General features: G+C 42.7%; 1 protein-coding gene across 1 annotated transcript; it reads right to left on the minus strand.

Annotated features, from left to right (window-relative positions):
- Positions 1-11,196: 11,196 nt before the first annotated feature.
- LOC110901231 lies at positions 11,197-13,413 on the minus strand. The gene has a single exon (XM_022148071.1). It carries the CDS (start codon positions 13,411-13,413, stop codon positions 11,197-11,199), a length of 2,217 nt encoding a protein of 738 aa, XP_022003763.1.
- Positions 13,414-13,890: the final 477 nt, after the last annotated feature.

Here is a 13,890-nt window from a genome sequence, read left to right on the forward strand (position 1 = left end):
GCGGGTTTGCATTTCCACGGGGGTTAAGCGCTTGAGGGGTAGTGGGGTGGCTGTAGTAGATAAAGTTGGCAACACGTTGTGTACCTGTAAGACGGTTGTCGGAGGAGAACTTAATACGCCGCTGTGAGATTTGTCATCAGTGAAAGAAGCGCCATGTTTGAGTTTTTTGTCGACCCGTTTGGATAAGCCGTAAGCTTGGCTCAAAGTCGTTGGTTTTTGGATGGCTAACTCGGACTGGATTTCCGGTTTCAACCCGGAGAGCTAACAGTTGAGTAAAGCCTCATTAGGTAAGCCTACAATACGATTGCAAAGCTTCTCAAATTCGGCTTGGTAAGCGGTTACGGTTGTTGTTTGTGTGAGTTTGAATAGTGTGGCTTGGTGGTTGTCATAGTCGATGGGCCGAAACGGAGTTCTAAGGCTCGTGTGAACTCGTTCCATGTTCCGAGCAAATGGTTACTGGCGAGGTATTTGTACCAACTAAGGGCTTCACCCGTGAAGTGAAACACCGAAAGTTGTAACTTGTCGTTGTCGGGTATACGGTAGTAGCTGAAATAATTTTCAGCTTGGAACACCCAATCCAAAGGATTGGAGCCATCGAAATTGGGTAACATGATTTTGGGTGGTCGAGAAGTGTTAAACGGTTGTTGAGGTGGTGGTGGAGTTGGCGGCGGCGGTGGCGGTGGCGGTGGCGGGGGCGGCGATGGTGAACCGGAACCCATAGATGACGATGCGGCATAATTGTCACTAAGCTTGGTAACTGCTGTGACCAGATGAGTAGTCATCTCGAGTTGTTTGTTCATGTTGGCGGCGAGAGTTTCGAATGTGGTACGTGTTTGGGTATTTCCGGCAGCCGTTGAAGTCATGAGTTGTTCAAACCGATCAAGCACGGCCTGCACATTCTCATCTAGCGGTGGTGTTTCTTTGCGAGGAGGCATGGAGCAATCTCTGAATGAAAGCACCAATTGGTAGGGACCCGTAAGTGGGTTAAACTCAGAATTTAGAGATAGAAACAGAGACTCTTTTTGTAACAACTTTTCTTCTATTTCATACCATAAACAAAGTGGCCTTTTATAGCCTTACATACTTAAAAACTGAAACATGAAATGCATACGTGAATAACTGAAAGGAAACATGGGTGATAATGGAAACTACCAACAATGCATGTTACGTGGGAAAGTGTAAACGTGAATATGCATGCAACTAATAGGAAAACGTGGGTTTGCTGGAGTTAGGGTGGTTAACCCGTATCACCACCACTTTGGTCTGTCTCCATCGTCTTGGAGAGGACGGAGAAGCCGGCGACGGAGCAACCGGGACGGTGTGCGACGACCCGGGATGGAGGCGACGAAGGAGAGACGAGGCCCATACCGGGCGGTCTCATGTGACAACATATCATATTTGTACGATGAAGAGACTCAGTAAGAAAGTGGGGCCGACGGCTTAGTGTGCGACTTCTTATAACATAATCATCAAATCTTCCTTCAATCAAAATGAAAAAGACAAACCCATGCATACAGATCACACATCATTGTACCCTATGCATAACCATTTGTACATTCCCCATTAAACCCATCTTTCTCATTTTTTTTTAATAAGAGATCGTAACACGAAGAAGGACAATTACAAAGCAATGGCAGATAGTCAGGCAACAAGTTGCGCCGCCACCCCTTTTGAATAGAAAAACCAATTCTACTAAATACAAAGTTTGAAACCTATAGCGACGAAGAATTACAATTAACGACTTTTTGAACCCGATTCAAAAGTCGCACAGCGTCAAGAGCGAGACCACCAAAGGTATCAAACGCAAACGGGACAAACACATGTTAATTCTCCAGGCAGGCTTTCTCATATTTTGCCACTTTGCTCGCCTCTGCCTTGAGCACCGCTTGTCCTACGACAAAGCCCTTTTTGAAATATCATAACACATGTCATACTCTGCCATCCTTTTTGTTACTAATCATCAAATAACAAGGAATTTATGTTTAATAGATCTAAATATTAAGCAATGAATACAGTGTCACGTTGCAACAGTATCCGCAACATCATCGATCAAAACCCATGTTGATGATTATCAAAGAAATTCTGATTTGTTTAACACTAATCTTTCACAATCAACCGTCTTTATCATCTTTCACATTTCAAATATTCCGATATGCATAACCAGGTTGTACACGGGGCATTTATAGTTGTACACTTTCATTAAAACACATTTTCACAGAATTTAAATGACAGGCACGCAACTTGGATCATATATCAAGCATATTCAATCATCTATCATTTATAATCATGGAATCAATCTTGCACACAACGTTCCTAAGTTTCCAGCTAACCTCATGTTTTTACACATTTTTGGTGACTATCATTTAGCACACAAGAACATCTTAAAAAGGTAACATTCTACTAACCTGGATCCGAGATCGTAATAGAGTGCGGGTTGAGTAGGAGAAAAACGGAGTTCCGAGTAGCGAGTGCTGGAGACTGATCAGTATGAGGTGGGGTTTGCCTGAGGTTGATCGAAGCACAGGTGTCGTCGGAGGTCCGATCGAAGATGAAGAGGTTTGATCGGAGATTGGATCAAAGTGGAGTGTCATCGTCGATCGTGGAACAGTCGCAGCGGATGAGGTTCTCCGATAATGGAGGAGGAGATGAATAGATGAGAATTTTTTGCATAAATAGGTGGTTTGAACCACAAAAGAGTGTTTTTAGGTGGGTTTGAATTATCTTTTCATATTTAGGTAAGTTGTGAAACGAAACTGCGACCTTCAATAAGTTTTCTGCACAAAATCAGACTTTCTGCAAAAAGCTGCAACAAATGTTTAAGATCGCTGATTGATACAGCGACCTTGTGAAGGTCGCTGTTTGAACTACCAACCTTTAAGAAGGTCGCTGTTTGAAGTACCAACCTTTAAGAAGGTCGCAGTTTCATGTACCAACCTTTAAGAAGGTCGCAGTTTGGTGTCACAAGCATTGTGAAGGTCGCTGTTTCAACTACCAAGCTTTATGAAGGTCGCAGTTTGGTGTCACAATGTTATTAAAGGTCGCAGATTCATGTTACGATGTTATTAAAGGTCGGAGAATCATATAGCAAGCTTATTGAAGATCGCAATATGGTGTCAAAATCTTTGTAAATAACGACAAACTTTGCAGAATTTATGCAGCTTTCTTTTGGTAGTGTAATAGGTGCCTGTTTGAGGTTTTTGTCCATTTGCTGCATGAAATGTGAGTGGTAAATGTGAAGGTGATATGACTTGACCCGAGCTCTCACATGACCTGCTAATTTGAATAGTTGTGTGTAAGAGAATTCAACTTTAGTGTAAGAAAAACACTGGCTTTCACCATGAATTCGAAAAATGAGGCACAGATTGAAGTATTTACATATGAACATAAAGCAAAGCAGTTGAGATACATTTTCAATATCAAACAAAGCTTCAATCCTTTCATTAACGAAAAAAAATCAGTCAAGTTTTATCAACCGAAGATGAATTTTGAATGTCATCCTGGTCCGATGAATGCATCGGTGTTGTTCTTGGGCAACAATCACCGTGCGTTTGAGGTGTTTAAAAATCCAACAGCGTATGATCAGCCATTAGATGTTAGACGATCAGATCGAACGTTCTGGCAATATATGAAAGAAAATCCGGTTAGTGGAAGGGTAGAAGGTTTAATACATGCAGCAGGATTCAGCGGGATACTGCAAGTTGGGTACAAGTATGTTGACCACGCGTTAATAACTACGTTGGTTGAGAGATGGAGGCCAGAAACTCACACGTTTCACCTTCCTTTTGGAGAAACGACTGTGACATTACAGGATGTCAACGTGTTGTGGGGGCTACCGATAGATGGGTTGCCTATTTCTGGGGCTGACACTGGTATGTCGATGTATACTGTACGAGACAAGTGTCAAACGGTGTTGGGGTTTACCCCTGACGAAGCTCATGTGAAGGGCAAAAGGGTTAGGTCCTCCCGAGTTTTAGCACAAATAACGTCATCCAATTTTTCTGAAAATGAAGCATCAGATGAAGATTGCATTTTTCGTGCACGTCAAATAATATTTTATTTGATAGGGTGCACAATCTTTCCTGATAATGCAAACAACCTGATTGATGTGAAATTTTTAGAATTTCTGGTAGACTTGCCCGCATGTTCGGGATATAGTTGGGGCGGTGCTGTGTTAGCTCACCTTTACAAAAATCTTTGTAATGCTACAGCACCTAATGCTATAGCCATTACTGGCCCAGTTGCGCTTCTACAAGTGTGGGCTTGGGAGAGGATTCGTTGTTTTGCTCCTGCTGTTGCCCGGTTCCAGTACAATGCCCCGTTAGCTGCTCGGTAGTGTGAATTGGAACTAATTAAATTTATTATTTTGTATATATATACCTGACTTATGTTATTTTTTTATTTATCCTTTTAGGTGGAAGGGAAGCTTAACGTGTACAGATGTTTCCACACATTGCCTAAGAACATATAGATCTCAGCTGCAATCAATGACCGAGGCAACGGTATGGTTGTTAGTTGTTGACATATAAAATTTAAGTTTGTTTGAAGACGTTTGTAATGAATGAATTTTTTTTTGTTGCAGTTTAATTGGAGACCATACAACGACATTGTCGGTAGACTCCCCGATATATGTCGGAGTGGTATGGGAATTTGGCGGAGTTGTTGCCCTTTGCTATGCTACTCGGTTGTGGAGCATCACTATCCTCAACGAGTGATGAGACAGTTTGGCATGTTCCAGTACATACCTAACCCAATTGCCATAGATCATAATGAGCATGCCAGACTTCATTCCATGAACCGGAGTGGGAAAACCGGCTGGAACTGGTTAAGTCGTCACGCACCGTATGTTAGTCAGTGGGAGGCACGTCATCAAAACTTGGTGACCGGGGAACTCATGACATCTATTGGAGTTGCCAATGATTACATGTCGTGGTACATGCAACATACGGTGTTATATGTGTCTAACCCACAGTTGTCAGCTGGCCCTACGAGCGGTTTTCAAGACGAAGGAGCGAGGGTCCAAATGATGGTATATACAAGTTTAAAATTATTGAAAGTTACCTTTTTTATTTTTAGTAAAAAATTAATTATTAATTATTTTTTTGCAGTCGGAGACGATGGGTCTAATTCACCGATCTGAAGATGTGGACGTTATTCATGGTGCGGCGTATCGGGCCCTTGAGATGTCTAATGTTCCACAATACACACAATATCCGACTCATCTGTCACAGGAGCCGGTGGACCTTGTTTCATATCCTCGTACACAGAGGGTAGGCAGGCCCCGACGTTGTGCTCGTGGTGGTAGAAACGTTGAAGAGGCCGGGACATCAAATTGGGGCCCAAACTTCAAAACAGGGGGGGGGGGATCAGGATCCGGAGGTAACGAAGATATAAATTTTGCGGTAAACCTTGGTAATACTGATATGGGTGTATCATGGGAGTCAGCGTTGGCTACGGCATGCTCCGAGGGTTTTGACGTCGGTGAGTTATTGAACCCCCAACAGAATGATATGGGTAACAACAATCAGTTTGTAGACCCAAACATAAGTCAGGCGTGGTTTTTTAGCCCCTCGTCCCATATGATGGACCCCAACACTAGTCTGGCAGGGTTTGTTACCCCCGCGTCACAGATGATAACATTTATGCCGGATACCCAAACAGACTATCAGTATTGGCCCCCAAACCAAAGTAACGAAGATCACCGGAACCGTTATGCAGATGTTGAACCAAACCCCTTAGACTGGAGTCTCGAGTTGAACCTGTTTCCACCACCACCGAATGACCCACAGAGTGTAATACTTTGTGAAATAAATATATTGTGTAATACATTGTGAAATAAATATATTGTGGTTTTTGTTTTTGTTATTTGTGCAATATATATTATTATTATTATTTTATTTTTCAAAGTAAACTGATACTAAAAAAACACATAAACTAACACAATAATGATGTATTTATATTTGTTTATCATTAAGGGTATAAAGGACATTTCACAATGTTAAAGTAATAAGCATTTTTCTCAAAAAGAAAAAGTATTTTTAAATCAATTTCCACCCACTATAAATACCCCTACCATAGTGAATGAGAAGTCCACAAAAACCACAACCACCTTTATGGCTAACCAAGGTGACAATCAAGTAGCTGATGAGCAAAACAATAAGCATGTGGTCCAGAGAAAGTCATTTTCGATTCTAAACAAGTTAAGACGTCCAACCGGTGGTTCTAGCACTTCGTCTTTTCCAAAGCCGACCGAGGTCGTGCTAAATAACCGTGGGTCGTCCGCTCAGTCGAGTAAACCTGGTGGCAGCCCTCCAGAAAGAAAAAATTTTGCATTTCCAACCGAAAATTCCGAAAATTGGTCAAGGGATGCTGTTGAGTTTTACCTAAACGAGGATTCCCCTTTTTGTTATTCTCGCTTTTTAGGGGAAATACAGCTACCTAGAAGCTTTTGGGGTAGCCTACTAGGCTACGAATCTAGTGCATGCCTAAATGACATTGTAAACCTAATCCTTCCAGTATTAAATTTTGATTATACAAATCACTGATTAGATATATATTTTGTTTATGGCAGCATGTTCAAGCGTGGACGTTAAGGCTGATGCGGCTTCGACAATCTAAACTTTTAAAAGACCCGTCAAGGAAATTGCGTTGGACGGTTTTACCTCCGCAATTTTATGAAGACGTGTGTTATACGAAGGATTGTTTAAGAGCGGTAGACATGGCGGGAAAGAAGGAACCGTACCCTCCATTTTGGGAGGTTGATTATTTGTATATTCCGATATGGATTAAGCAGGAGGACTGCTTACTATTCCGTGCTGATATGTTTAACATGGAAATAACACAATATTGGACTGATAAAAGATGGGGAAATGAAAAAAGATGGCTGGTTGAACACGTGATGGACATTTTTCCAATTTTCTTCAAGCATTTTCTTGACCAAATCCACTATTGGCGAAACTCGAGATACTGCACAAAGAAAAAAGTTTCTTTTGGTTATGTTCAAGACGGTGTGCCTCAGGACAATGGTAACATTGCTAATTCAGGGGTGCTTGTCTGTATGATGATGGACAACCTTGTAAGAGGCAAGTCGCTCATTGATGAAACTGACGTAGAAGAGAGTTGTACCAACTACCGTCGCCACATGGCTAACGAGCTTTATAGATGGCGTTGTATGTAGGATGAATGTTGTTCTTGTTTATGAATATGAATTGTGCTTTCGTACTTTCTTTATAATAAACAATTTAATGTATCGTCATATTCCGACATATTAGGCTTTTTGCCAGAAAGGGCCAACCTTGCGTTTTCTGGGTCTGTTATCTCACTGGTGCGTCGAAGTTCGCCATCACCGGGTTTCTTCGTGTCGTATGCTAGGGTGAATAAGGACTTGGAGCATTGGCGTTGTCTCGCCAGAGGTCGTATCCTCTCGTTTTGAGGGGGGAAAAACGGCCAAAAAGCCATTTTTGACTTTTTGACAAAAAGGGCCAACCTTGCGTTTTCTGGGTCTGTTATCTCACCGGTGCGTCGAAGTTCGCCATCACCGGGTTTCTTCGCGTCGTATACTAGGGTGAATAAGGACTTGGGGCATTGGCGTTGTCTCGCCAGAGGTCGTATCCTCTCGTTTTGAGGGGGGAAAACGACCAAAAAGCCATTTTTGACTTTTTGACAAAAAGGGCCAACCTTGCGTTTTCTGGGTCTGTTATCTCACCGGTGCGTCGCAGTTCGCCATCACCGGGTTTCTTCGTGTCATATGCTAGGGTGAATAAGGACTTGGGGCATTGGCGTTGTCTCGCCAGAGGTCGTATCCTCTCGTTTTGAGGGGGGGGGGGGAAATCGGCCAAAAAGCCATTTTTGACTTTTTGACAAAAAGGGCCAACCTTGCGTTTTCTGGGTCTGTTATCTCACCGGTGCGTCGCAGTTCGCCATCACCGGGTTTCTTCGTGTCGTATTCTAGGGTGAATAAGGACTTGGGGCATTGGCGTTGTCTCGCCAGAGGTCGTATCCTCTCGTTATGAGGGGGAGAAAACGGCCAAAAAGCCATTTTTTACTTTTTGACAAAAAAAGTCGAAATTGATATTTAATAATTTAATACAAGTACGATAAACAATTACACGTTTTATTAAGGACTTGGGGGCATTGGCGTTGTCTCGCCAGAGGTCGTTTCCTCTCGTTTTGGGGGTGAAAAACGAGCTGCATAAAACTCATCCGCCATCTCTCGTCTGTATTTCGCGCAAGCCTCCACAACATCTCCCCCAATCCAGACGTCCTCGTCATTAACCAGTTTACTTAACAACATACAAACCAACACCCCTGAATCTGGTCCTGGGTTTTCCTTTTGATGTTGGCAAACTTCAGTATGTGTCACCATTGTGTTTTCCACATGTGGGCGTCCAGAATGTTCCCAGTATGCAATTTTTTCCAAAAATGTTTTGAATAACGATTCAAATTTTATTAGGGTTGGGTATACCCTAACTTGAATCAAGCTTGACCCATCAGAAACACTTGAAGTACATGTCCTAGTAAAATACAAAGTAAGGTGAAGTGTCCGCATATCAACACGAACCATGAAGCAGTCTTGAAGGTCAACACAGATTGGAATATAAACCTGAGAAAAAAATAAATAAGATAAACGTATTTGGTTTAAGATATACAGTGGGGGATGATAGTGTTACCGTATCGATGTCCCAAAATGGAGGGTAATGTTCCTTTAATCCAATAGGAAAAGGTAACGCACGATGGTTAGGATTCTCTTCCAAAAGGTGGAGAAATTGAGGTGGGAGAATCGTCCATGGAAACAGTTGTTCTGGTTTTTTGGATTTTTTTATTAAAATCCATCTGAACCTCATCATTCTCGTCACCCACCCACACACATGCTACAACGGTGAAAGTTTTATAACATAAGAATAAAACTAAATTTTCGGAGGGTTTTAATAATTTATACTCCTTACCAGTGGCGACAAGTAACCGTAGTTCTCGTATCCAAGTAGGGCACCCCAAAACTCAGACTCGAGTTGTCTCCATCCAAGGAATCCGCTATAACAGAAAGCAGAATCTTCGTTATGATAAAACGCCATTACATTTTTTGACCACGATCTAGACTCTTCTGTTGGGTAATAATACCAGCGTGTCTTTCTGGGGATCTTCTCAGGGGGGGTATCAGGGACTTCCTCCAGCTCCAATAACGAGTCTTCCGGGTCCTCCATTTGTTGTGTGTCGTTGGTGCAATTCGAGATGGGGGTATGAGTGACTATTTATCCAGAGATGTTATACTAGGTCGATGTTTCATTCAGAGATGTTATACTAGGTCGCTGTTTCATACAGAGATATTATACTAGGTCGCTGTTTCATTCAGAGATGTTATACTAGGTCGCTGTTTCATACAGAGATGTTATACCAGGTCGTTGTTTCATACAGAGATGTTATACCAGGTCGCTGTTTCATTCTGAGATGTTATACCAGGTCGCTGTTTCATACAGAGATGTTATACCAGGTCGTTGTTTCATTCAGAGATGTTATACCAGGTCGCTGTTTCATACAGAGATGTTATACTAGGTCGTTGTTTCATTCAGAGATGTTATACTAGGTCGCTGTTTCATCTATAAAAGGCCCTCCATTGGTACCACCTCATCACTCTTCTTTGCAATACCATTTCGTAGTAATGGATAAGCGCAATGTTGGCAAACGGTTACCTCTTTTCTCCCACTTTCAAAACAATTGCTTAACTGACGAAGACATGAAAGCTATTTTGGAATGGGAACTACCCCCAAAGGTTACTGTTCTGGAGGAAGGAAAGAGATCAACAAAATCGGAACCTGTGGAGGAAGGAGGATCGTCTTCCGGTGCAGTTGTGAATCAGCAACTGGCAAAACAGAAGGACGTTCGTGGAAGAAATAAAGAGGTTGAAGAAATCCCCGTTGTTAAAAAAGTTTGGACCTATGACAATCAACAGTTTGATTTCAACCCTAACCCGGAGGAGGATTAGGACCCAGAAGTCCTGAAGGAAGCTTGGAACTATGAGGAAGAAGAAGAAGACTGGTCCTGTGTTTGGCACAACCCATATTCTGGAGAAGAGTCAGACTCGGAACTATCATCTAGAGGTGACTGCCATTGGAAATAGGGTTGCTCCGTTTCTATCATGATGTTTATTGTAGTGGTGTTTACTTGAAAGTTTTTTGTCCTTTTTCTATCTCTTTAGTGGAAGAAGGTTATTGTACTTTATTGTATCAGTAATTTATTGTACTAGTATTATAATAACTACCCACCCCTATACTTCTCCTGTCTATAAATACCACCTATCACCCAAATATGTCTTCACATCTTTACCTCACCACACTAGTTATTCCGATGGCAGATGGTGATAACGAATTACACATTCATTTTCATTTGCATATACATGAAGGGGAGCCAAACCCTGCAAATGTTGAACGACAACCAAACCGTAACTCTGTTCAGCCACAACCGAACCGTAACACTGCTCATCCACAACCCAACGTTAACTCTGTTCAACCACAACCCAACCGTAACTTTCTTGCACCCCAAACCAACAGTAACCATATTGGTCGATAACCAAACCCTAACAGTGTGCTCCCCTCCACTGAACACCTGCATGCCCCTCCCAGACCTTCACCCCTCAACCAACATCCTCGCCCACCACCATATGTTGAACATCAAAGTCCTTGGATTGTGCAGAACCCTAACACTGCATCGCCAAGGGTTATAGATCCATACCCGATATGTAGGTTTGGATGCATCTACCATAGCTTGTGCTACCACCAATACGACAGTGATCGTGACTCTAATGCGTTATCAGATGATGCCGTCGTTAGTGATGATCCATGGGAACAATATCACAACTTTGACAGCGACTCTGATACATCCTTTTGATTACAGAGCATGACTCGAATGCGTTATCAGATGATGCCGTCGTTAGTGACTTAGGGGTTCCTGTATTGGTAGATGTATTGTGTGTTCGTGAATTCTCCTAAATTAAAACAAACCACGTAATGTACTTTGATGTTTTTATTTTGTGTTTTGTGTTTGTGAATTTTCTTAAATTAATAGTCGTAAAAACTCATTTTTTTGGAACACATGTCTTAATTGTTAAATTACACCACCAATTGACAATTCAAACAGAAATACCAAACACAAAACATAGGAGGATACACCTAACAGTTAACATTAAAACCACAAAAAGATACTAACTTAACATCGGCCACAGGTCTTCCTGTTGTGCCCGGTTTCTCCGCATCTGCTGCATCGACGTGCCTGGGGTTCATCGTGGTAGTTAACATCCATCTCGTTTTGAATTCTTCTTGAACGAACCCTGCCACGATGTGTTGTGACCCTCGAAGGGTCCCCTTGAATTGTCCAGTCCGCTTCTTCCCACTCATCTTTGTGTCCCAGGGTGAAAAAATGACCGCTATACTGTTCCTGATAGGTGGTGGTGTGGAATATGGAGTAGGTAACGTCATGTGGTTGCTCACCCATCCAAGCGCAAACTGCGATAGCATGGGAACAAGGGAATCTAAGCATTTGCCATTTCCCGCATGAGCACCGGCTGCGTCCGTATTCAACGGTGTACTTGTTTCCACCGTCATCATTGGTTTCTTCCCTTGAAACCACCGCGTAACGACCTTCTCTGACATCGTAGACGGACACTTCATGTTGCATGGCTACGGAATGCAACTTGTTAAACCTGGACCAAATTCGAGGGGGTAGAGGGGTATTGCAGCTTTGGGCTATCTGCGCGTGGCGAGCATACTCTGATACGTCCTTGGTGAACGTATAATGAGTTAAGGCTTTTACTGGCAGGAGTCTTGCTTCCCGTAAGACATTATTCATAGACTCAGATATGTTCGTCGTAAGGTTACCCCAACGACGGTTTCCGCGGTCATGAACAATAGTCCACTTGCTTTTGTCGATGTCGTTCAGGTAGTTCCAAGCACCCCGATTTAACATCTGCATTTCCCTCACAGCCCAAAGATACTTTCTTCGTTGACTTGTGCTCCCGATCATCCAACACAGCTTCCTAAGAGATTTGGTCTTGAACCTACCACTAAAATTGCTTCTGACATGCCAAAGACAATAACGGTGGTAGGCGTTTGGTTCCCTCCAATCCAGAAGGTTCTCCATCGCATTAATTATCCCGGCATGAGGGTCTGATAGAACACAAATTCTACTGTTACAGTCTTTGGTGACGTATTCTCTCAAATTTTGGAAAAACCAACACCAACTATGAACCGTCTCTTCGTCAACTAGCGCGTACGCCACTGGCATTATGTAGTTGTTGGCGTTTTTGGTTACCGCAACCAACAACTTACCACGGTACCCTCCTTTCAAGTGTGTGCCGTCCACAGAGATGACAGGCTGGCAAAGATGAAACGCGCGAATAGAAGGACCAAATGCCCAAAAAACATATTTGAATGTTGGATGTCCTGGAGCCGAGTGCGGGTGATGAAACCATGAAACCACCGTACCAGGGTTTCGAGACTGAAGCCGTAACACGTACTTTGGCAGCTCCTGAAAGTTGCTTTCCCAGGTTCCATATATCCTCTCAATTGCCTTTCTTCGTCCACGCCACGCCTTCGTATACGTAACATCGACAGACATCGCTTGCTTTATATGCGTCCTGATGTGTTTCACCTTCAACGCAATGTCTGTACGAATTTGTGGCAGGATGTGTGCAGCAATATCCTTAGATCTAAGGCACCTGTTGTTGTTGCGTACCACCGTGGAATAACAAGTGTGGGCAGGCGCCCAGTTGGTAATTTGCCAAAGGTGTTGGTGTTTCTGTTTTGATGCCGTTGCACGCCATTCACACAAAGGAGCATGAGGGAAAGGGTTTTTAAAATTTTTGTTTCTCGTGTAGCATTTAACTTTGTATAAAGTTGGTTTGCTATCCATCACAAAAATTTCCCTTCCACGGCGAATGTTCCATTCTCGGATAACAAGGTCCACATCCTGTTTTGACTTGAAATACATGCCGAGACGTATATGTTTTACTTTTGGATTCCATACGTCCATTGGATTATCTTCATAATCCGGACACATGTAATCCCTAAGTTCCTCGTCCTCGTCTGGGTCGTCATGTCTCGCTGGAATGATAGGCCGCGGCTGAGCCAGGGTCAACTCAGTATGTTGGTTGACTGCAGCCTCGTCGTCAGAAGTACCATCGTCGGATGGTGGTGCCTCTTCACTTTCAGAACTCTCTTCGGTGCTGCAACTTTCCGAATCATCAAAACCGTCATTATTGTTGTCACCCACCAGAAACTGGGAGGACGGACCTACTATGTTATCAACAGCAGGCATCAAGTGGTGTTCTTGAGTTGTTCGCCCGTATCCCTCGTCATCTTCATCAGAATCTTGGGTGTCAACAACATTACGTTGTGTAATGTCATGCAGAAGGTTTGTGAACCTCATGTGTTAGACAGGATTGACTACCTCCCACTGAACATAGATCTCGACAATGAAGTTGGTTTCTGATACTTGGGCTAAATAGTTCATTGTTTCAATACCATCATCGTTGAAAATTTTTGTTGTCTGAGATATGCCCTGAAACGTGTACCCTAGTAACAATGAAAGGCGCACCGATTCTTTCTGAAGTTGAACATGATTACAGATTGAATCCACCAATTCGTCATACGACAATTTATGTCGCATAAGGAAAGAGGTTGTTAGCATGGATTGGTCAAACTGAACAGCCCCGTTAACAAAGGAAAACACACCGCCCCAATATAGTCTCACGAGGTATGGCCGAAAGGAATCCATGAACTAACAAAGTGAAATGTTAAGATATGATAAGGATGAGTGGGTTGTGTAAGCTGATTTCGTTTGTTATGAAATGTTAAGGATGAGTGGGTTGTGTAGTGGGTTGAGAACCTAATACAACTAGTATTT

Source organism: Helianthus annuus, chromosome 13, assembly GCF_002127325.2.
Source record: "Helianthus annuus cultivar XRQ/B chromosome 13, HanXRQr2.0-SUNRISE, whole genome shotgun sequence".
NCBI classification, from domain to species: Eukaryota; Viridiplantae; Streptophyta; class Magnoliopsida; order Asterales; family Asteraceae; genus Helianthus; species Helianthus annuus.